The sequence below is a fragment of the Coregonus clupeaformis genome, chromosome 9 (assembly GCF_020615455.1).
Source record: "Coregonus clupeaformis isolate EN_2021a chromosome 9, ASM2061545v1, whole genome shotgun sequence".
NCBI classification, from domain to species: domain Eukaryota; kingdom Metazoa; phylum Chordata; class Actinopteri; order Salmoniformes; family Salmonidae; genus Coregonus; species Coregonus clupeaformis.
In genome coordinates, this window is record NC_059200.1 from 7,220,246 (window position 1) to 7,245,692 (window position 25,447).

Below are 25,447 nucleotides of genomic sequence, written 5' to 3' on the forward strand. Positions count from 1 at the left end.
TGCCCTCCGACGAACCATCAAACAGGCAAAGCGTCAATACAGGACTAAGATCAAATCATATTACACCGGCTCCGACGCTCGTCGAATGTGGCAGGGCTTGCAACCTATTACAGACTAGAAAGGGAAGCACAGCCGCGAGCTGCCCAGTGACACAAGCCTACCAGACGAGCTAAATTACTTCTATGCTCGCTTCGAGGCAAGTAACACTGAAACATGCATGAGAGCATCAGCTGTTCCGGATGACTGTGTGATCACTCTCTCCGTAGCCGATGTGAGTAAGACCTTTAAACAGGTCAACATTCACAAGACCGCAGGGCCAGACGTATTACCAGGACGTGTACTCCGAGCATGCGCTGACCAACTGGTAAGTGCCTTCACTGACATTTTCAACCTCTCCCTGTCTGAGTCTGTAATACCAACATGTTTCAAGCAGACCACCATAGTCCCTGTGCCCAAGACCACTAAGGTAACCTGCCTAAATGACTACCGACCCGTAGCACTCACATCTGTAGCCATGAAGTGTTTTGAAAGGCTGGTCATGGCTCATATCAACACCATTATCCCAGAAACCCTAGACCCACTCCAATTTGCATACCGCCCCAACAGATCCACAGATGATGCAATCTCTATTGCGCTCCACACTGCCCTTTCACACCTGGACAAAAGGAACACCTATGTTAGAATGCTATTCATTGACTACAGCTCAGCGTTCAACACCATAGTGCCCTCAAAGCTCATCACTAAGCTGACCCTGGGACTAAACACCTCCCTCTGCAACTGGATCCTGGACTTCCTGACGGGCCGCCCCCAGGTGCTAAGTGTAGGTAACAACACATCCGCCACGCTGATCCTCAACACGGGGGCCCCTCAGGGGTGTGTGCTCAGTCCCCTCCTGTACTCCCTGTTCACTCATGACTGCATGGCCAGGCACGACTCCAACACCATCATTAAGTTTGCCAACGACACAACAGTGGTAGGCCTGATCACCGACAACGATGAGACCGCCTATAGGGAGGAGGTCAGAGACCTGGCCGTGTGGTGCCAGGACAACAACCTCTCCCTCAACGTGATCAAGAAAAAGGAGATGATTGTGGACTACAGGAAAAAAAAGAGGATCGAGCACTCCCCCATTCTCATCGACGGGGCTGTAGTGGAACAGGTTGAGAGCTTCAAGTTCCTTGGTGTCCACATCACCAACAAACTAACATGGTCCAAGCACACCAAGACAGTTGTGAAGAGGGCACGACAAAACCTATTCCCCCTAAGGAGACTGAAAAGATTTGGCATAGGTCCTCAGATCCTCAAAAGGTTCTACAGCTGCACCATCGAGAGCATCCTGACTGGTTGCATCACTGCCTGGTATGGCAACTGCTCTGCCTCCGACCGCAAGGCACTACAGAGGGTAGTGCGTACGGCCCAGTACATCACTGGGGCCAAGCTTCCTGCCATCCAGGACCTCTATACCAGGCGGTGTCAGAGGAAGGCCCTAAAAATTGTCAAAGACTCCAGCCACCCTAGTCATAGACTGTTCTCTTTGCTACCGCACGGCAAGCGGTACCAGAGTGCCAAGTCTGGGTCCAAGAGGCTTCTAAACAGCTTCTACCCCCAAGCCATAAGACTCCTGAACATCTAATCAAATGACTACCCAGACTATTTGCATTGCAACCCCCACCCTTTTATGCTGCTGCTACTCTCTGTTTATTATCTACGCATAGTCACTTGAATAACTCTACCTACATGTACATATTACCTCAATTACCTTGACTAACCGGTGCCCCCTCACATTGACTCGGTACAGGTACCCCCTGTATATAGCCTCGCTATTGTCATTTTTACTGCTGCTCTTTAATTATTTGTTACTTTTATTTTGTATAATTTTATATTGTAGTTTTTTGTGATTTTTTGGGGGGGGGTTGGTATTCTTTCTTAAAACTGCATTGTTGGTTAAGGACTTGTAAGTAAGCATTTCACTAAGGTCTACACCTGTTGTATTCGGCGCATGTGACAAATAAAATTTGATTTGATTTGAATTCACCATTCAGCAGGACAATAACCTAAAACACAATGGCAAATATACACTGGAATTGCTTACCAAGAAAACAGTGAATATTCCTGAGTGGCCGAGTTTGTTTTGACCTAAAACTGCTTGAAAATCTATGGCAAGACTTGAAAATGGTTGTCTAGCAATGATTAACAACCAATTTGACAGAGCTTGAAGAATTTTGAAAAGAATAATGGGCAAATGTTGCACAATCCAGGTGTGGAAAGCTCTTAATGACTTGCCCAGAAAGACTCACAGCTGTAATCGCTGCCAAAGGTCCTTCTACAAAGTATTAACTCGGGGGTGTGAATACATATGTAAATGAGATTTCTGTATTTCATTTTCTATAAATTTGCCAACATTTTCAGAAACATGTTTTCACTTTGCCATTATAAGGTTTTGTGTGTGTAGATGGGTAAAAAAATAAATATTTAATACATTTTTTATTGTCTGTAACACAACAAAATGTGGGATAAGTCAAGGGGTATGAATACTTTCTGAAGGCACTCAAACTATTCAGACCCCTTGACATTTTCCACATTTAGTTGTTCTAAAATTGATTAAATTGTTTTTTTCCCTCCTCAATCTACACACAATACCCCATAATGACAAAGCAAAAATAGGTTTTTAGAAATGTTTGCAAATGTATTAAAAATACAAAACTGATGTCATATTTACATAAGTATTCAGACCCTTTTCTCAGTACTTTGTTGAAGCACCTTTGGCAGCGATTACAGCCGCAAGTCTTTTTGGGTATGACGCTACAAGCTTGGCACACCTGTTTTTGGGAAGTTTCTCCCATTTTTCTCTGCAGATCGTCTCAAGCTCTGTCAGGTTGGATGGGGAGCATCGCTGCACAGCTATTTTCAGGTCTCTCCAGAGATGTTTGATCGGGTTCAAGTCTGGGCTCTGGCTGGGCCACTCAAGGACATTCAGAGACTTGTCCCTAAGCCACTCCTGCGTTGTCTTGGCTGTGTGCTTAGGGTTGTTGTCCTGTTGGAAGGTGAACCTTCGCCCCAGTCTGAGGTCCTTAGCACTCTGGAGCAGGTTTTCATCAAGGATCTCTCTGTTCTTTGCTCCGTTCATCTTTCCCTCGATCCTGACTAGTCTCGCAGTCCCTGCCGCTGAAAAACATCCCCACAGCATGATGCTGACACCACCATGCTTCACCGTAGGGATGGCGCCAGGTTTCCTCCAGACATGACGCTTGGCATTTAGGCCAAAGAGTTCAATCTTGGTTTCATCAGACCAGAGAATCTTGTTTCTCATGGTCTGAGAGTCCTTTAGGTGCCTTTTGGCGAACTCCAAGCGGGCTGTCATGTGCCTTTTACTGAGGAGTGGCTTCCGTCTGGCCGCTACCATAAAGGCCTGATTGGTGGAGTGCTGCAGAGATGGTTGTCCTTCTGGAAGGTTCTCCAATCTCCACAGAGGAACTCTGGAGCTCTGTCAGAGTGACCATCTGGTTCTTGGTCACCTCCCTGACCAAGGCTTTTCTCCCCCGATTGCTCAGTTTGGCCAGGCGGCCAGCTCTAGGAAAAGTCTCGGTGGTTCCAAACTTCTTCCATTTAAGAATGATGGAGGCCAATGTGTACTTGGGGACCTTCAATGCTGCAGAAATGTTTTGGTACCCTTCCCCAGATCTGTGCCTCAACACAATCCTGTCTTGGAGCTCTACGGACAATTCCTTCGACTTCATGGCTTAGTTTTTGCTCTGACATGCACTGTCAACTGTGGGACCTTATACAGACAGGTGTGTGCCATTCCAAATCATGTCCAATCAATTGAATTTACCACAGGTGGACTCCAATGAAGTTGTAGAAACATCTCAAGGATGATCAATGGAAACAGGATGCACCTGAGCTCAATTTCGAGTCTCATAGCAAAGGGCCCAAACACTTATGTAAGTAAGTTTGTATTTTTAATTTTTTGGTCAACATTACTAAAAACCTGTTTTCGCTTTTCATTATGAGGTGTTGTGTGTAGATTGATGAGGAACATGTTTGTTTTTTAAATCAATTTTTGAATATGGCTGTAACATAACGAAATGTGGAAAAAGTCAAGGGGTCTGAATACTTTCCGAATGCACTGTATATATTTTTTTGTATCCATATTGTCCATGAGTTTCTAGTAGCTGAACATATGGTTCAGTAGAAAATAGCCTAATCAATTAAAAAATAATGGCAATTAACTCTGCAACTCTTCCAACTTGACTTTGTCACAACTGCCACCATTTTAATGCCAAAACATTGACAACAAATACATATTTACATAGTCAAATAAATAAGTGTAAAAAAATAATGGAAGAATATATATTTCATGCTGAAACCCTCATGTTAAATGCCAGTGGAACGCACTAATTTGGTTTATATTTATGATCATGTTTTACAGATTCGTCATTCTTTTTTTCTTTACAGGTGATAAGGGCACTCCTCAGGACATAGATAATTAGAGACCTGTAATAATCAAAAGGGTCTCTGTCTTCTGATAGAGTACATAAAATCCTTGAAAGATACCACAATTCTGGTAGTTTACTGGTAGTTTCAAGTTTTATACCCTCGCTTTGCATCCCTAGTCAGAGGGACTTTATTATTAATGTATACAAGTATAGATCACATTTTAATAGAATTTAATAGATGATCTCTTTGAGGCCAGTCCAAATGGTGGTCCTCATCACTGGCTACTTCCCACGCTGCTGTTTTGGCTCCTTATGCACCAGGCTGGAGGAGAATTAGTAGATGAGTAGGTTGAGGCAGCACCACTGGGTGCAGGGCCTTGGTGGGCCAGGCCACAGCCCACGTGGGTCAGGGATGTAGCCCAGCAGGTTAAGGTGGTTGGGGATGAAGCAGAGCAGAAAGGCACCCAGTAGATGATGAGGGTGCGCTGGTGGCTGCGGCGCTGCGAGTGGGAGTGGTGTTGGGGCTGGCGGAGCACCCGCAGCGCGCTACAGTAGCTGAAGAACAGCAGCAGAGCTGGCCAGGAAGATTAAGTTGCGCTGGGACGACGGGTCTAGAAGGCAGGGCAGTGTGCCGCGGCAGAGCGCAGCAGAGGCAGGGCCACGCTGCGCCCCAGCACCACCACAGAGATCCCTCCGCTCAGCAGCTGCGCCGCACACAGCCTGCGAGGGGGCACCACCAGAGGGTGCACCACAGCAACGTAGCTGTCAACAGCGACACAGACCAGAAAGAAGATCCCTCCATACAGGCTACTTAAGGGTGAAGGTCAGCTGACAGAACATCTCTCCAGGGGTCCAGGGGGTAGGCAGAGCCTGGGAGTGGGCCTGGGCCTTGTGGTAGTAGTAGATCCCCAGGGGCAGGGACAACACGAAGAACAGGTCTGCAGCAGATAGGTTGGCCATGTAGATGGCGGTGCTGGTGAGGGTGCAGGGGGAGAGCCACAGTCTGCGCAGGGCCAGCCCGTTGGTGGCCAACCCCAGCAGGAAGATGACGCTGTAGGACTCCTGGTAGAAGGTGAAGCGGTAGCTGACGTCAACGGTACAGTAGGGAAGAGCGGGTGGGAGAGGGCCACCACCTCTGTCTGGTTCCTCAAATCCATGGATAGCTTTGGTCTTTCTGGTTGCACCTCATTGCTTTGTCTCCCTCATGTCTGGGGAGAAAATAAGGGAATATGATGAAAAATAGGGCTAGATACTGTACCTACTGTTCCAGCAGTTTAACATGCAGCAGATATACACTTAATTAGACTCATACTCTTTATGAATTTTTTATATTTGCACACTGGTGATCTTGAGAGTAGTCTGCTTGCACAGCAGGATTGGAGTTACTTTGAATCTAATGGAAAAGTCTACAACCCCTCTCACACGCAAACACACACCTGGTCAATGCAAAGGGAATTTTCCATCCCAGTAACTGTTCTCCCTACTTGTAAAACCCACTGGGTCCATACTTCTGAACATTAGAAAAAGTTGTAAGTTAAAACTTTTTTTCTGTCTCAAACTGTGCATCAGCCAATTAAAATCGTTGACATATAGTGAGGGAAAAAAGTATTTGATCCCCTGCTGATTTTGTATGTTTGCCCACTGACAAAGAAATGATCAGTCTATAATTTTAATGGTAGGTTTATTTGAACAGTGAGAGACAGAATAACAACAACAAAATCCAGAAAAACACATGTCAAAAATGTTAGAAATTGATTTGCATTTTAATGAGGGAAATAAGTATTTGACCCCCTCTCAATCAGAAAGATTTCTGGCTCCCAGGTGTCTTTTATACAGGTAACGAGCTGAGATTAGGAGCACACTCTTAAAGGGAGTGCTCCTAATCTCAGCTTGTTACCTGTATAAAAGACACCTGTCCACAGACGCAATCAATCAATCAGATTCCAAACTCTCCACCATGGCCAAGACCAAAGAGCTCTCCAAGGATGTCAGGGACAAGATTGTAGACCTACACAAGGCTGGAATGGGCTACAAGACCATCGCCAAGCAGCTTGGTGAGAAGGTGACAACATTTGGTGCGATTATTCGCAAATGGAAGAAACACAAAAGAACTGTCAATCTCCCTCGGCCTGGGGCTCCATGCAAGATCTCACCTTGTGGAGTTGCAATGATCATGAGAACGGTGAGGAATCAGCCCAGAACTACACGGGAGGATCTTGTCAATTATCTCAAGGCAGCTGGGACCATAGTCACCAAGAAAACAATTGGTAACACACTACGCCGTGAAGGACTGAAATCCTGCAGCGCCCGCAAGGTCCCCCTGCTCAAGAAAGCACATATACAGTGGGGGAAAAAAATATTTAGTCAGCCACCAATTGTGCAAGTTCTCCCACTTAAAAAGATGAGAGAGGCCTGTAATTTTCATCATAGGTACACATCAACTATGACAGACAAATTGAGAATTTTTTTTCCAGAAAATCACATTGTAGGATTTTTTATGAATTTATTTGCAAATTATGGTGGAAAATAAGTATTTGGTCACCTACAAACAAGCAAGATTTCTGGCTCTCACAGACCTGTAACTTCTTCTTTAAGAGGCTCCTCTTGTCCTCCGCTCGTTACCTGTATTAATGGCACCTGTTTGAACTTGTTATCAGTATAAAAGACACCTGTCCACAACCTCAAACAGTCACACTCCAAACTCCACTATGGCCAAGACCAAAGAGCTGTCAAAGGACACCAGAAACAAAATTGTAGACCTGCACCAGGCTGGGAAGACTGAATCTGCAATAGGTAAGCAGCTTGGTTTGAAGAAATCAACTGTGGGAGCAATTGTTAGGAAATGGAAGACATACTGATAATCTCCCTCGATCTGGGGCTCCACGCAAGATCTCACCCCGTGGGGTCAAAATGATCACAAGAACGGTGAGCAAAAATCCCAGAACCACACGGGGGGGACCTAGTGAATGACCTGCAGAGAGCTGGGACCAAAGTAACAAAGCCTACCATCAGTAACACACTACGCCGCCAGGGACTCAAATCCTGCAGTGCCAGACGTGTCCCCCTGCTTAAGCCAGTACATGTCCAGGCCCGTCTGAAGTTTGCTAGAGTGCATTTGGATGATCCAGAAGAGGATTGGGAGAATGTCATATGGTCAGATGAAACCAAAATAGAACTTTTTGGTAAAAACTCAACTCGTCGTGTTTGGAGGACAAAGAATGCTGAGTTGCATCCAAAGAACACCATACCTACTGTGAAGCATGGGGGTGGAAACATCATGCTTTGGGGCTGTTTTTCAGTAAAGGGACCAGGACGACTGATCCGTGTAAAGGAAAGAATGAATGGGGCCATGTATCGTGAGATTTTGAGTGAAAACCTCCTTCCATCAGCAAGGGCATTGAAGATGAAACGTGGCTGGGTCTTTCAACATGACAATGATCCCAAACACACCGCCCGGGCAACGAAGGAGTGGCTTCGTAAGAAGCATTTCAAGGTCCTGGAGTGGCCTAGCCAGTCTCCAGATCTCAACCCCATAGAAAATCTTTGGAGGGAGTTGAAAGTCCGTGTTGCCCAGCGACAGCCCCAAAACATCACTGCTCTAGAGGAGATCTGCATGGAGGAATGGGCCAAAATACCAGCAACAGTGTGTGAAAACCTTGTGAAGATTTACAGAAAACGTTTGACCTGTGTCATTGCCAACAAAGGGTATATAACAAAGTATTGAGAAACTTTTGTTATTGACCAAATAGTTATTTTCCACCATAATTTGCAAATAAATTCATTAAAAATCCTACAATGTGAATTTCTGGATTTTTTTTTCTCATTTTGTCTGTCATAGTTGACGTGTACCTATGATGAAAATTACAGGCCTCTCTCATCTTTTTAAGTGGGAGAACTTGCACAATTGGTGGCTGACTAAATCCTTTTTTCCCCACTGTACCTTCCACGTTGTGCATTATTTTCCATAGAACGCATAGCCCCTCGTTGATTATCCCTTACATACACTCAGTAGCCAGTTTATTAGGTACACCCTTCTAGTACATGGTCGGACCTTCCTTTTTGCCTCCAGAACAGCCTGAATTCTTCGTGGCATGGATTCTACAAGGTGTGGCGTTGAAATGTTGCTCCATTGGTATCAAGGGACCTAACGTGTGCCAGGAAACCATTCCCCACACCATTACACCGCCACCAGTCAGTACTGTTGACACCAGGCAGGATGGGGCCATGGACTCATGCTGCGTACGCCAAATCCTGACTGCCATCAGCATGACGCAACAGGAACCGGGACTCGTCAGACCAGGTTATGTTTTTCCACTCCTCAATTGTCCAGTGTTGGTGATCGCGTACCCACTGGAGCCACTTCTTCTTGTTTTTTGCTGATAGGAGTGGAACCCCATGTGGTCGTCTGCTGCAATAGTCCGTCCGTGACAAGGACTGACGTTGTGCGTTCCGAGATGCCATTCTGCACACCACTGTTGTACTGCGCCGTTATTTACTGGAACCGGCGCACCCGACGATCATACCGCGCTCAGTCTCTTAAGTCACTTGTTTTGCCCATTCTAACGTTCAATCGATGAGTAACTGAATGCCTCGATGCCTGTCTGCCTGCTTTATATAGCAAGCCAATGCCACCTGACTCACTGTCTGTAGAAGCGAACCATTTTCGTGAATAAACTGGCCACTGAGTGTATATTAGTGAGTTAGCCTACATAAATGTACATGTACAAAGTTTTATATGCATTGCTATCATCCACTTCGTCACATACGTTATATGCATCAAGGACCAGCAGTGAAGTGTTTTCCTTAAACAAAAATATTTGACGCAAGGGGGGCTCGACCCCACGGTGAATGTGAACTATAGTTTTAGTCAACCGCTTTAGCGGGCCGATGTGTGCCAATGATGATGACGGTACATCACAGCCATTTGACAAGTCCATAAGGCTCTTCAATGTTTGTTTTTTAACGATGTATGGTAAACTTAAATGTTGTATAGACCTCCTTTTATCTTTTTCCTGTAAAAGCACATGGATGTGTGTAAAATGGATGAGCAGAAACTTGGGATTTTGTCATATGCGAAAACATGCCTTTTTGAATTTTGTCTAATGTTAGTAGCTTAGTCAAGGATACATCATGCAATATTGGCACTTGAGATAGGCCAAATTGACCTATTTTAAGAAATACCATTGGTTGGTGGATATACAGTAAAGTGTTAACCCTTTACACTTGTACCCGTATACGGGTTGAAAATGGCAGATTTGGGCACTAATAAGCGCCTGTACAGTAACATGCTATACATGACGTCAGAGCTTTGGCTCTGCGCTTCATAGCACTGTATGGGTTTTGACTGGCAGCCGTTCTGAACTTGAGCACCGCGTGCGACAAGTTGCCCGATCCCTCCTGGTAATTGGGCAACAAATGTTTGTTTTTTTTAGTTAGGGGAAATGCTGTAAATTAAGATGACTATGTATTTTGAAAGATGAATTGTTGAGGATTATAATAAATACTGCTTTGTCATACAAGCAAGTCCAAATGTGCACTTCACATCTCCAAATCATAAAACTCATGCCATATACAGTGTCAACGTTTTATGATTATCATGTTTGAGGTACAGTTACAAGATGACGTCATACGCTGGGTTGTTCTGAACAGAATGAGCATATGCTTGTTTATTGTGAAGAAAGTTTTAAGTTTGCCACGCGCTTATGACTCCTTTCTATGCGCACCAAAATGATGATCTGTTTCTCTGAATTGCCTTGTGAAAGCCTAACACTGTAAGATTGTATTTAATAATTTTGCTAGTCATGTTGGCGATAGAAGAAGCTTTCAAATCACGCATCTCAGGTTATGTAATGGAAACATCTAACGTAGGTTTTTTTCACGTGCATTTACGTTAGAATTATAATTGTCTGATGCACGTTTTTTTTTTTTGTAAATTCTAATGTACGCAAGCAAGTATGGGCCCACTGTGACTAAGGTATGTAAATAACTTCAATATCCTGTAGAAAATAATCGTCCCACATTTGTTAATGGTTGATTTGCAAATGCAATGTAGTGCTTTCCAATAGAGATTAGCATGCCATCTAGTGTCATTTCCATGACCACTGTCACTTTTGTTTTCTGCTGTGAACAGAGAGCTCTTGTTAAGCCTCATGTCAGATTTGACATAGAATCTAACTGTAGGACTATCTGGAGTTCGTCTGTGATTTACTAGGAAAGAAGATGGCAGTCAAATTCCTCCCAAGAGTAGTGTGTGTGTCTTTCAGAGAAACTCAAGCACATGCTCCAGGCAGAGAAAATATTTAGAAATCCCCAGACTTGATGCACTTAGTGTTACCCTGGAGAACAAGCCTTTTTCCTTAGTGTCTCTCCTTTCTAGTTCCTTGGAAAAGGAACTCTTACAATCTCTATAGACTAGAACATCTATAGCCTAATATTCTTAGCTGCACAATATCTTAATAGTTTCTTCAGGGATTTGAAACTCAGAAACAAGGATATTTCTGTAAAACCCATGCACAAAACTGTCTTAAATGACACTTCAGATTTTCCCATCTTTTGAGGCTATAAGAATTGTGTGTGTAAAGTGTCATATTTTGAGTGCAAGCTGGTTATTGAGTACATGAAGACATTCACTTATGTTTTGGAAAGATTGTGATAATCCAAGATTCTCTTACTCCACGGTAAGTCGTTTTCAAAGGAAATATCGTATTTTGGTGTCCAGCCTCAGTCCTCTACTGAAATGGTGCTCGGTTTGATTTGGCTGTGTTCTTGGTCCATTTGAAATGAAGGGTCTAAGATAACCATTTCAGTTTACGCCTACGTTCGGACACCTTTATACAATCTCTCTCCGACACACACACACACACATTCTGTCCTCTGGTTACACTGAATCAATAGTGGTGTTTAACCTCACCGTCACTGTCCCAACTCCCAGACAACCCTCTCAATGCGTCTCATTGACCAGTTAACTGGTATGGCATTATAATTGAAGCAAGGCAATATCCTGGAGCTGCTAGTTAAGTCTCCACATAAGACAGTTTTCCTCTGGTGCCTGTTGTCTTCTATACATTTACACATTTTATGTAGTGTCAGTGTTTTTAATTAGGCTGTATGCTGAGTACTGTAACTGACAGAAACAACATCACTCTTCCAGTGTTTATGGATGTTTAGGCCTGTTTGGCTTGTTTTGTGTTCACATCACCTCTTGTATGTTTTGAGGATTGGTGCCAAAGCCCAACAATCTGCACACTTTCCCCACAAAAGCGTGTGCTCACTCGACTGCTTTGGTTTCACAATCCTTCCCATCAGATGAGTGAGTAGTGAAGAAGAGCAGTGTGTCTGTCAGCTGAGAGAATGGGAATGTTCTTCTCATAGTAAAGCCATAGATTGCTCAAATGTATCACCTTCTTACATGGCGTTGACAAGAAACCCTGATATGAAATGCCCAATCTATGAATAATATGTTGATGGCCTGAAATACTTAGCATTGAGCAGTTTTTCTTTCCCATAATCCTTCAGTGTTGATTTAGTTATTTGTTGACTTTTTTACTTTGTTGTACATTTTGGCCACCCACCCACCACTGGTAGCTATGCCTCTGCCCTCTGGCTGTATAACAGCCCAGATGTTTCTCACATTGCCCACATGGCTGATGCTGTTGAAGAGCAGTTTTCTTCAGGTTATAGCCCTCGGATATGATAGTCTGGTATTCTATGTTGCTTAACAGGGCCAGAATGTGTTCATAGCCTTTTCTCTTTGGTTTAACTTTGGGGGTTTTCTATGTGAAATAACCAACCAGTGATCTTAGATCAGGCTTAAATCCACTTTCTTACTCTGTTTTTGTTTCACACTCTTAGTCATTGTTATGGTCTCTAAGGCGACATTGGTTATGGTGTGCCACTCCTTAAAATAATGATTCAACCCGTTATCATAAGCTAGCCAGACGTCCTTTGTCATGCTTGGCAATGGTTTGAGGTGGGTTCTGTGTGCGCTAGCTATTTGTTGTTTTAAGTTGTTTCATTCATGTGAGCAAGGTAGAAGGTATTATTGCTATGCTAGTGAGGCAATGTCATACATCTGAAAGACTGATAACCACCTATGTTTGTAAAATGATCTAAATATCTCACTCTGTTTATTACCCACAAATCAATATGTGGCGTGCAAAGGTAAACCTGGGTAATATCATACATTTACCGACATCTCTTCATAGTGACTTAACAAAACAGATGAGAACTTGCTTGCTTACTTTTTATTCATTCAAGGCACCATCACTATTGGGAGAAATAGGTTGCAAGTCAAATGTCTTGCACTATAGTGCTATTTCATCATTTTAGTTTTTAATCTACTGTACTTAGTCACAGGTAAAACACTGTTTGACAACTGCCTGGTATCAAAAGTTTTTCAATCAAACAACATTTAGAGACCCCAGTCACTGTTTGACAAGTCACAAAGTGTGTTGTGGGTAAATGTTCACACTTTTTTTATATATATTTTTCTAAATCCGTAGCACCACACTGCAGGGTTTCTCCCCTCATTTTGGCAATGAGGCCCTTTTATCTACTTCCCCAGAGTCAGATGAACTTGTGGATACCATTTTTTATGTTTCTGTGTCCAGTATGAAGGAAGTAAGAGGTAGTTTCGCGAGCCAGTGCTAACTAGCATTTGCACAATGACTGGAAGTCTATGGGTTTCTGCTAGCATGCTAGCCAAAATTCCAAAGTATCCCTTTAACACGACAACACTCAGAGCTGAGTCACTGGATGGTACCCTTAATGCAACTGCACTTTAGGGTTTGCTCACTTTGTTCCTGTGATGCCATGGTTCCTATAGAATCCACTCAAGACCACTCATCTCCCATCTGTTAGCTCCGATCATCTGGGCGTGTTGCACCAAATATTGGCTCACTGAAATATTGATGTCAAATATCGCACTGATGCCTCATCAAGGTGGCTCATGTGGGTGATGACGTCACACAGTGGACTCGTTGTAAAATACTTTGTCGCTCAGAGTCCTCAGGTTGTTCTGCATGATGCTCTGGCTCTGCAGCGTGTCTGTCTGAAGACCCTTGCCCAGCTTATTCTTGTTGCGAACTGCCATAGACTTACGTTTGATGGAGTTCTGGATGGTCTCGGAGGTGAAGTAGTAGATGACGGGGTCGAAACAGCAGTTGGTGACCGCAATGCAGAGCGCGATGGGGTAGATGGTCCTCACCACCGACTCCACAACGCAGCCCTTCAGCAGCTTGGTGCGGACCAGGGCATAGAACACCAGGTTGACATTGTAGGGGATGAAGCAGAAGCAGAAGATGAGGAGATGGACCACGATCATCCTCAGGATGTTGCTCTTGTTGAGCTGGCCCCCGCGGCTGATGGCCTGGGGCTGGCGCAGTGTCTGGAGGACCGAAACGGAGCAGAAGATGTTGACTAACAACGGAATCAGGAATCCCACCGTCTCAATAAACACCACAACCTTGGACAGACTGGACTTCCACTGCTTGTTGGAGAAGTTCTCAAAGCAGTAGTTGACAGAGGAGTTTTCGTTCCTGAGCGAGGTGGTGTCGAGGAGGAAGCCTGTCGGAAGGCTGCCAGACAGCACCAACACCCACACAGCGCAGCAGGCCAGCTTGGCGTTCCGTTTCGTCCGCAACGCCTGTGATCGGAATGGGTGGACGATGGCCAGGAAGCGGTCCACACTGATGCAAGTGAGGAAGAGAATGCTGCCGTACATGTTGGTGTAGAATAGGGAGACAGAAAGCTGGCAGAGCCCCCTGCCGAACGGCCAATCCTGGTTGATAAAGTAGAAGATCCTGAAGGGCAGGGTGAGGACAAAGAGCAGGTCGGACACCACCAGGTTCATCATGTAGGTGGTGGTCTCGTTGCGCAACTTCAGTGTGCAGGCGAAGATGTACATGGCAGCCATGTTGAAGAGCAGCCCGACTATGAAGACCAGGCTGAAAACCGAGATGTACAGGGTGTACTTGAAGCCATCACTCTTAATACAGCTCGTGTTGGTTTGGCTCAAGCCAAGAGCACTAATGCCATCAGTCTCTAGAGTGCTGTTATTCATCTTTAGAGAGGAGTGGATATGAATGTCAATACAACAATGGGAATGTTGTTGTGGAAAGCAGCGATCACTTGTACAAGATAATTCTAAGGAATAGAGGACTAAATTGTCCTTAATTGCAGGGGTACACATCAGTTGATGTTATCTATGTAATTTCCCTTTAAGAGTTAGCATCTTCCCCCAGCATTAGAGAATACTAGTTCGAAAAAAATAACCACACTTTCACTCCTATCCAATGTTCATAAGCATAACAATGTGCTCATGCGAACACCACCATGTCCAGTGTTTTAAAAAGAACAGCAAGTAACTCCATCAATACCTGTGCTTGTATCCAAAAAGACAAGACCAGTCCTCTCAGTTAATCCACTGGTAAGTGTACAATGTGTCACGGAATTATAAGATCCCAGGCCTATTTTTATGTCCTCTGTTATGAACAGCCTTGATGTTGGCTTCTCTGAGTCTGGAGCATTTCTCCTCTCACTCCAGAGTCAGTGGTGTTTCTTGCTCCAGTGAGAGAGGGGGGAGTCATGTGCCTCTCCTCGGGTCTGTGAGCTGAGCGTCTGAGAGGCTCTGGGTCCCTCCTGGCCTCTGGCAGCCCTCTTCCTGTCTGATCCTGCTGCAGCCCCTTGGGGCATGGTGCTCCTACTGACCCTACACTTGTAGACAGACGGGCTTTGCTGCAGCCTGTCTGTCCTGTCCGCCACAAAATACAGCCTTTCCAGGCCTAAAAGTCAGTGGAGTGGAGTCAGTCTTCTGTTTTGAAGCTCTACCACATACTGAAGCTTAACGGACTGCTTGCTTACACACTGGGAGGAGTAGGCTACCACCCATCCAAGGCCCTCCCACATCTGACTGCTTTAGCTATGTAATCACCTGAGGGATTTGTCTCTGGCTGGGCTTGGCGGGAGACGGGCGGAGTTGATGTTGTGGTGTTTTGAACGTTTAAAGACATCCTCCAGTGATTTATTTTAATTTTAAATAACTGTTCCTGTTAAAGTGATATACCAAGTATAAATAAACTAAAGTACACACACTAAAGGGTAAAATGATATGTTTTGAGCAAAATTGTTTTTTAGACAACTGGAAACTTCAAGGAGTAGAGCATTCAAGGAGTTGGTTTGATGAAGTTGTGATGTCATCGGCCTCCCCCCTTGCTTGAGGAGCAATAGAGAACAAAAGGGGAAAGGCCCACCCCGCCGCTTGTGCTATGTCATGACTTACCTGGAACACCTATTGATGTGCCTTTTGTTAAGTAAATCTGGTGTTAGGTGAAAAGGAGCCTGGCGTGCCACTGGCCCTTTATACCCCCAGGTTGAAGTAACCCTTTATACCCCCAGGTTGAAATAACCCTTTATACCCCCAGGTTGAAGTAACCCTTTATACCCCCAGGTTGAAGTAACCCTTTATACCCTCAGGTTGAAGTAACCCTTTATACCCCCAGGTTGAAGTAACCCTTTATACCCCCAGGTTGAAGTAACCCTTTATACCCCCAGGCTGAAGTAACCCTTTATACCCCCAGGTTGAAGTAACCCTTTATACCCCCAGGTTGAAGTAACCCTTTATACCCCCAGGTTGAAGTAACCCTTTATACCCCCAGGCTGAAGTAACCCTTTATACCCCCAGGTTGAAGTAGCTCTAGATATTGTGTGGAAAAACATTAGCATTTGTTGGCCTGTTAGCTTGTTTTTGTTCCTTTAGCATTCTGTCAGGATCTCATGAAAATGTCAATATCAATTAAATGTATGTAGGTTATTGTTTTGTCTTTATTTAGTTGAGCTGTAATGTCATTCAAACGTTCAAGCTAATTTATATATTTGATTTTCATCTAAGAGCTAGCCTACTCCCAAACAGTGGACATTTTCAGTTGACTGCTCTATTTGTCGAAACGAGTCAGTTAAGTGATACTCTCCTGTCAGCCCCAGAGCACAGTGTACTTTCTATTCGACTAATACTTTTTATTAGTCTGGTGTCAGCGAGCAGCTGCCTCAGAACAACAGGAAGGGGAAGGTTCCAGTGATGGCAAGCCTGAGCGTGCAGACTCTAACGAGATGAGACGGGACTAGGTGCAGTTTTCTCTGACGCAGATAGAGACGTGCTGTATGCTTGTATTTGTGTGCACATGTGGAAATGCATGTGTTCAATAAAATAACACACCTTTGATCTTCACTCAATGCTGCTTGACAAACAGCCTCATTGGGTCTTATTTTATGTTGGTGGATATAGTTGCTGGTATAGTCTTACTGTAAATAACCATGTAGGCCTACTTTCATAAACACACACCCTTCCATACAGCTATGAATATAATTAAATTGAATAATGTTTCTGATAAGATCTGACAATGAAACCTAGGGAGTGACCATGTTCCACTGGTCAACCCAACACGACCAATGGCAACAGGGTACAGGGGTTGTTAACCCTGTGGATGAAGCTAGCCTCATTGAATAGAGGTTTGACATTCTGTTGTTTGTTATTATAGGAAGGAACACAGTCAGGGGAACATGACAATTTTTCAAATGTGTCAATGATGAATTCATCCATTCTTGACGGTCCGATGAAGGCTCAACAATGTTGTTGACCCTGAGAGTGGCTCTGGCAATAGTCAAAACTTGTTAAGGAGGGGGTAGGGCAATATAAACTGCTAGTTCCATAAGAACACAGAATGTTCAGGACTGTAAGGTCAAAACAGACAAATTCTTTCCCCTCCTGCAGTTGTACCCTTTGCCAGGACAGCATACTTGAGATTGAGGGAATAGCTGAAACCAGAGTCATTCAGTGTTTTCCTCCCTCAGTGCAGACTGAGGACACAGCTGGGCTGTAGAATAACCGTTAAAGAAGGCGGGTTCCGTGTCTGTCATTTCCAGTCCTGATATGTGGACCAGTGGAGCACATAACAGTGAAAACACAGGTTAATTCCACATAAAACAACTGAACTGGTGCTCCCATACATTAGCGCACACATGCAAATGAACTCATGGTCAATGTTTGCTTCAGGGGTTTTCCAAATGCAGACCCTTCCAGAAATCTGTGTTTTTATTATATTTCACCTGCGTTCTAATTAAACAAACTGACAATAAATACATGGGTCCACTCAGTGTTGTAGAATGCAGGAAAATATGGGTCAGTTCAAGAGGGTACTATGTGAAAACGTAGTTTTCTTTACCCTATGTCATTATAGTCACATACAACAATCATTAATCTGAATGATATTATAGCCTCAAAATGCTTGTACTCAAGTGCCGGTTGAAATATCAAAACGAACTCTGAACCACCTATATTAATTTGGGGACAGGTCGAAACGCATTAAAAGTTAATGGCCATTTAGCTAGCTAGCTTGCTGTTGCTAGCTAATTTGTCCTGGGATATAAACATTGGGTTGTTATTTTACCTGAAATGCACAAGATCCTCTACTCCGACAATTAATCCACAGATAAAATGGTAAACCTAGTTAGTTTCTAGGAATCTCTCCTCCTTCAGTCTCCTTCTTCTTTGGACTTTATATGGCGGTTGGCAACCAACTTTAAGGTGCATTACCACCACCAACTGGGCTGGAGTGTGGACCTCAGTTCAGCTTTCAATCACCCACGTGGGTATATGCTCCTAAAAACCAATGAGGAGATGGGAGAGGCAGGACTTGCAGCGCGTCAAGCGGAAAAAATAGAACCAAGTTGTGTATTTTAGCGCCTGGCTATGGAGATGCGCGCGAGCAGTTTGGATGAAATGATTTGAACAACATGTATGTGTAAAAAAAAATTTGCAATGCTCGCGCACGTAACGCTAGCAGTGTAGTCAGCACGTTAGCCCATCTTACTTCCTCATCTCCCTCCCCTTTGCCGTTTCGGCACCCTGGTCAAAAATGGTGCGTGCCCTAGCAAAGTAAAAATGTCTATTTTGAAATTGGCATGAGTGTCTCCAGGTGATCACTGCCTATACCAGAGCGTTTCTTGGTCAGAATTCGGTTCTGGCAGCTGAATCCCCTTTCAGCGAGAATACTGGACACAGGGAGGACCACAGCAATGGCCGCAAGCTGAGCGTGTGCTGGGAACACGTCGCAAATGCCACTGACAGACTCCCGCCCTGGTTTTAGTTTTTTTTCCTGTGTGGAAAAATAAGAATTCTGCATTAACGTGACCCCTGTACTTTAGGAGCATGTTCCATGACCTTGGTATTACATAGTGTTGATGTGTTCGTAATGCTTTAATCCCTGTGTGAAATGCTGTAGAGCCTGTCTTATAAATGCTCTTCCATGTGTGTTTCTCCCCAGGATTCTCCACTGTTTGAGCTGCTGAGACAGACTCGTGAGGAGGGTCCAGTGGAACAGGCTAAGCCCCCTGCCACCCTCAACCAGCCCCTACAGCACAACCACACTGCAGCTGACCTGTAAGTCCCCAGTCCCTCATCAACCACTGACACACCTCATTCACAGTCGTCCCCATTGGCAAATATGACGATGTCTGTGGAGAGACTGTCTGACTGTTAATATGTAGTTTATATGCCAAGATTGTCACGTTATACTTCTGCCTCGACAAGTGATGTGATTTAAACCAGACTTATGGTTCCATTCATCTGCCCCTCTGTCATTTGGTTTGTGTGAATTAAACTTGTAAATAGGCCAGTGAATAAGAGCTCTGCCTCAAAGAGGAACATCTTGGCTTTGAGGTTTTATTTGCATGAGAAAAGACTGGGATGCAAAGCTTTACAAAATACAGGGCAGATGAGGTCAGAGAGGACACACCCTGAGTGGAAAAGTTGTGTTTACACAACTCTCTGGTGTTGGAGAAAGGCATGGTACTGTACAGTAATCACCTTAACCTTTCACTGGAAGTGCCAAGACGTTTTATGCCAAGACCATCGACTTCCCTCAAGTCTAACTGTAGTACAACTATGTGTAGGGCCCTGAGTTTTACCTGGTCAGAAGAAACTGTGTAGTCCACGTCTTTCTAGGATTATTTGTAGGTAGGATGAAGGGAGGTTGTACTCCTGAGTGGCGCAGTGGTCTAAGGCACTGCATCACAGTGCTAACTGTGCCACTAGAGATCCTGGTTCGAATCCAGGCTCTGTCGCAGCCGGCCGCGACCGGGAGACTCATGGACGGCGCACAATTGGCCCAGCGTCGTCCAGGGTAGGGGAGGGAATGGCCGGCAGGGATGTAGCTCAGTTGATAGAGCATGGCGTTTGCAACGCCAGGGTTGTGGGTTTGATTCCCACGGGGGGCCAGTATTTAAAAAAATATGTATTCACTAACTGTAAGTCGCTCTGGATAAGAGCGTCTGCTAAATGACTAAAATGTAAATGTAAAATGAGAAGGGGCCTGAGACATCATACAGGAAAGTATATGAGAGGAAAGTAGCCTCCAGTCCTACTCTGAACTCTCCTTGGTAGTTTATGGGCAATGTTCCCTCTAAGCTGCGTCCACGTGCAGACTGCCACACAGAATAAATATCAGCCCGCGCAGAGAAGCACGAGATTGAACTTCACTCAACTTTCTAGAGTTTTCCCCCTTAGTTAACCTCTTAAGGATTGGACCCTTTTATTCACTTTTCACCTAAAATGATATACCCAAATCTAACTGCCTGTAGCTCAGGAAGCATATTCTTGATACCATTTGAAATGAAACACTTTGAAGTTTGTGGAAATGTGAAATTAATGTCGGAGAATATAACACATTAGATCGAGTAAAAGATAATACAAACAAAAAAACATTCATTTTCTATTTATTTTTTTGTTCCATCAACTTTGAAATGCAAGATAAAGGCCATAATATAATATTGCAGTTTAGGCGCAATTTAGATTTTGGCCACTAGATGGCTGCAGTGTGTGTGCAAAGTTTCAGATTGATCCAGTGAAGCATTGCAATACTGGACTATTTTGTATCAAGTCTGCCCAAATGTGCCGAATTGGTCAATTGATACATTTTCAAGTACATAACTATAGAGAACATACAAAAATGATATGGTAATACAAAATGTAAGTTTACACACTCCCAAGAATGTCATACATGATGGATCATTAGCTTATACACTAACTTTCACACATCTAGATGGCCGGGCGTGGAGCCAGAGACAGCGGGGGTTGAAACTGTAGAACCCAGTTCCTGCATTTGAATATAAAAATTGATTTTATCCAACAGAACTATGCTACATTTTATCTCTGGGACCCTTAGGATGACAAATCAGAGCAAGATTACTGAATGTAAGTACATTATTTACAGTGTGGGAAAAAAGTATTAGATCCCCTGCTGATTTTGTGTGTTTGCGCACTGACAAAGAAATTATCAGTCTATAATTTTAATGGTAGGTTTATTTGAACAGTGAGAGAGAGAATAACAACAAAAAAACACATGTCAAAAATGTTATAAATTGATTTATATTTGAATGAGGGAAATAAGTATTTGACCCCCTCTCAATCAGAAAGATTTCTGGCTCCCAGGTGTCTTTTATACAGGTAACGAGCTGAGATTAGGAGCACACTCTTAAAGGGAGTGCTCCTAATCTCAGTTTGTTACCTGTATAAAAGACACCTGTCCACAGAAGCAATCAATCAATCAGATTCCAAACTCTCCACCATGGCCAAGACCAAAGAGCTCTCCAAGGATGTCAGGGACACGATTGTAGACTTACACAAGGCTGGAATGGGCTACACGACCATCGCCAAGCAGCTTGGTGAGAAGGTGACAACAGTTGGTGCGATTATTCACAAATGGAAGAAACACAAAGTAACTGTCAATCTCCCTAGGCCTGGGGCTCCATGCAAGATCTCACCTCGTGGAGTTGCAATGATCATGAGAACGGTGAGGAATCTCAAGGCAGCTGGGACCATAGTCACCAAGAAAACAATTGGTAACACACTACGCCGTGAAGGACTGAAATCCTGCAGCACCCGCAAGGTCCCCCTGTTCAAGAAAGCACATATACAGGCCCGTCTGAAGTTTGCCAATGAACATCTGAATGATTCAGAGGAGAACTGGGTCAAAGTGTTGTGGTCAGATGAGACCAAAATCGAGCTCTTTGGCATCAACTCAACTCGCCGTGTTTGGAGGAGGAGGAATGCTGCTTATGACCCCAAGAACACCATCCCCACCGTCAAACATGGAGGTGAAAACATTATGCTTTGGGGGTGTTTTTCTGCTAAGGGGACAGGACAACTTCACCGCATCAAAGGGACGATGGACGGGGCCATGTATTGTCAAATCTTGGGTGAAAACCTCCTTCCCTCAGCCAGGGCATTGAAAATGGGTCGTGGATGGGTATTCCAGCATGACAATGACCCAAAACACACAGCCAAGGCAACAAAGGAGTGGCTCAAGAAGAAGCACATTAAGGTCCTGGAGTGGCCTAGCCAGTCTCCAGACCTTAATCCCATAGAAAATCTGTGGAGGGAGCTGAATGTTCGAGTTGCCAAACGTCAGCCTCGAAACCTTAATGACTTGGAGAAGATCTGCAAAGAGGAGTGGGACAAAATCCCTCCTGAGATGTGTGTAAACCTGGTGGCCAACTACAAGAAACGTCTGACCTCTGTGATTGCCAACAAGGGTTTTGCCAGCAAGTACTAAGTCATGTTTTGCAGAGGGGTCAAATACTTATTTCCCTCATTAAAATGCAAATCAATTTATAACATTTTTGACATGCGTTTTTCTGGATTTGTTTGTTTGTTATTCTGTCTCTCACTGTTCAAATAAACCTACCATTAAAATTATAGACTGATCATGTCTTTGTCAGTGGGCAAACGTACAAAATCAGCAGGGGATCAAATACTTAATTCCCTCTCTGTACCTTCAGAGGTGAATGTATCAAACCAGTTGCCGTGATACGTTTTTTGTTGTTGTGCACTCTCCTCAAACAATAGCACGGTATTTTTTCACTGTAATAGCTACTGTAAATTGGACATTGCAGTTAGATTAACCAGAATTTAAGCTTTCTGCCCATATAAGACATGTCTATGTCTTGGAAAGTTTGCTGTTACTTACAACAGTCATGCTAATCACATTAGCGCACGTTAGCGCAACCTTCCCGTATACGGGACACTGATCCCGTAGAGGTTAACATTATCAACATTTCTCTTTACTGTGAGAATTGTGATCGAATCAATGCAATATTAGCCACTTTCAATGCAACATACCGAAACAAAACGAACTAGACTTAGTATGCAACACTTAGTATGCAACACTTACTACTAACTAACTATGCAAGAGATTTTGTTGTAGGCAGAGCGCATTGGAGTAGGATTCTATTCCATTGACACGCACGACTCAGCCCGTACTCTACACAGACCGGTGCCGCATAACCAATCAGAGCTGCAGTAGGCCTATATGCAAATAGACCATTGCCATATATGGATCTGTCCCATTCACTTTGAACTGGACTGTGTTTACAGCATGAGCGGTCGTGGGTCGTGAGTAGATGCGCTTGTTTTGAGATAAAAGTTAGAGCTACATGTAGCCACGTGTGCATATTTGTTCATATCCTTTGCTAGTTAGTGAGTTATTAGCCCACTTATAGATCATTTGTAGTCAGTAATGGGGGAGGGATTGCTTCCTACAAGAGCACAAAATGTGTACATTTCTAATCAGGTAAACAGCTTTTTTATTTGTCTTAAAGGGGCAGTGTTGTATTTTGAGACGGCTTTGAATAAGCTAAGTAGCCAATAGGCAGAGGGTAGCATAATTTGTCTTATTCTCTGTAATGGTATGGGAATAATAATGCATTTTATTTTGTAAAGTGGTTTCTTGCATCAAACAACACAACGTTTTCAGTCACCTCCTGGTCTGAAGGACAAGTGGATAAACAGGTTAATCACAAGCCTTGTATGTCTCATGGAATGTAGGCCTACATTGAACACCACACATTGGCTGATGGTAGACCACACTGGTAGGCCTACATTATGATCAAATAGCCACTGTAGCCTACTTGACCACTGTCTGTAACTTAAAGCGGGTACAGCCTCAGTGTTCACAGTAAACACCAGCTGGAAGTTGCATCGAATTTTCACAACTTTCAAGTTTGCGTTCAGCAGATCAGAAATTTGCTCAGTGCCCAAAAACATTTGAGGGAACATTGTTTATGAGTGTAGTCTATTATGGTAACTATATGTTATGTAGGGTTGGGCGATATTACGATGGCATCGTCTATCGAGGACGATTGACAACCATCATCAATGGTGACGACATCGTGATGTGACAAAAGATACCTAACCTATTTCAACTTGACTGGCACGACGCAGTAAAGAGCGAGTCAGGCAGGGTAGTGCATGGGTGATATTCAGAGTAAATTGCTATTTGCTATAGCATATTCCAATAAATATGTTATATTTACAGAATGCAAGAGAACAATGTAGACAGAGCAAAGGGTTTCACCAAAGCCGTACAAAATGTCCGGTCAGAAAATGTTTTTTTTCTTCTCGCAAATGTTGGATGATCTGGGCCAATAGCTATTTTTATAGTGAATTAAAAGCCTAATTTCCTATTTTATCTCCTTTTGATATGAATATCACTGGATTTCTTGATCAAACAATGAATTATTTTAATGGTGTCCTAGGCTCAGAAAAGTTGTTTGGTTTTTGAATAACCTAAAAACATGGTAGGCCTAAAGTGATGAGAAAGATGGAACAATAGCAAGATAAAAAAATCTAATGAGAAATTTGAACAAACCTTACAGTTGAGCAAAGCTTATGCATTATAAGACAGAAAGGAGGCATGCGAGGCCGGAAAAAATCCCTCTTTGCCGTTGCGAAACAAACGGACAAAAGCCTAATCCTACTAATTGAAATATCATTAAAGCATTAAGACACATTTAAAGTTATGAAGAGTATTTCCCAACAGTTGCAGCTTTTAAATGGGAACAATTATGAAAGTCAGAGTCTATGCTATTCTCAATCACAGCTTTATTTTGAATGACAAACATTTCAGGCCACAAGAAGTGAAATTGAGCAAACCATACCAAGATGGAAAAAGCAAATGAGAAGTCAAAAGAAAACTTCTGAGCAAAGCTTATGAAAAAAACTGTTTAGCCTATAGTTGGCCTGGGCCTATTTCCATATTGTTTTAGAAATGTGCAACCTACGTGCAACGCAACGTAGCCTAGGCCTAATAAGAGAGGAGGATGTGAAATCAGTTTAATTATCCAGTTCTGAGGACAGAAGAGTTGCTTGCTTTGCAGACTGCAGCCCATGATGATTTACAACCCATCACACGACACACAGGCAGCGCCAGCAAGGCTCGTTGACTGTATGTCACTCGCTCCATCTGCGTGCTTCGGCACACAGGCACTCAGATAGGCCATCATATCTGTTTCGTGCCACAGCTACACCAGAGTGGAATAGGCTACTAGAAAAGATTTGGCTCCACTATACTCCCAAGTTTTTATCAATGTCATGGTTCCTCTTGTCCCGCCCATAGCATGCGAGCTCGTGCTAGCTGTCTTTAATATATATTTATTTATTTTTTTGTTTTTTTTTATAAAAAAAATGTTTTAATGTTTTAATTTTACATTTTGGGTTGCCGCTAGGGGAGCGATAACATCGTCTATCGGGCAATTTATATAAGCAGAGAATCATGATAGGACAAAAGTTGACATCGCCCAAGCCTAATCTTATGTGAACTCAACTGTTATGTAGACTAGTAAAACTCATTACCCATACTCCTACTGGCTGCCCCTCACTCTGTTAGCAGCTTTGGGCCTGTGTGTTCTTATCTGGATTAGACATTTAATTTATGCTGTTTTATAAGCGATTGGCTCATACACTCAAAACCTTTGTTTACATGCTAACAGTCAATGAATGTTAGCATGTAAACAAAGCTGGGGTAAGATCGGGTCAAGCTGTGTAGCATGGATGGGTGCCAGAGATCTGAGTAGTAAATGTTTGTTTTTCAAATGGCATACCTTCCAGGCTTGGGATGGCATGCAAATGTTGTAATTCTGCCCAATTGATTGAAAATCACCAATTTGAGGTTAAAAAGCTG

At 43.6% G+C, this 25,447-nt stretch overlaps 1 protein-coding gene and 1 pseudogene across 1 annotated transcript; one reads left to right on the top strand and one right to left on the bottom strand.

Moving 5' to 3' along the window:
- The window catches only part of LOC121574173, a 50,760-nt pseudogene that overhangs the window by 19,126 nt on the left and 6,187 nt on the right, over positions 1-25,447 (top strand).
- On the bottom strand, positions 13,092-16,703 carry LOC121573644 (lysophosphatidic acid receptor 6-like). Its single transcript, XM_041885775.1, has one exon. It carries the CDS (start codon positions 14,623-14,625, stop codon positions 13,399-13,401), a length of 1,227 nt encoding a protein of 408 aa, XP_041741709.1. The 5' UTR covers positions 14,626-16,703; the 3' UTR covers positions 13,092-13,398.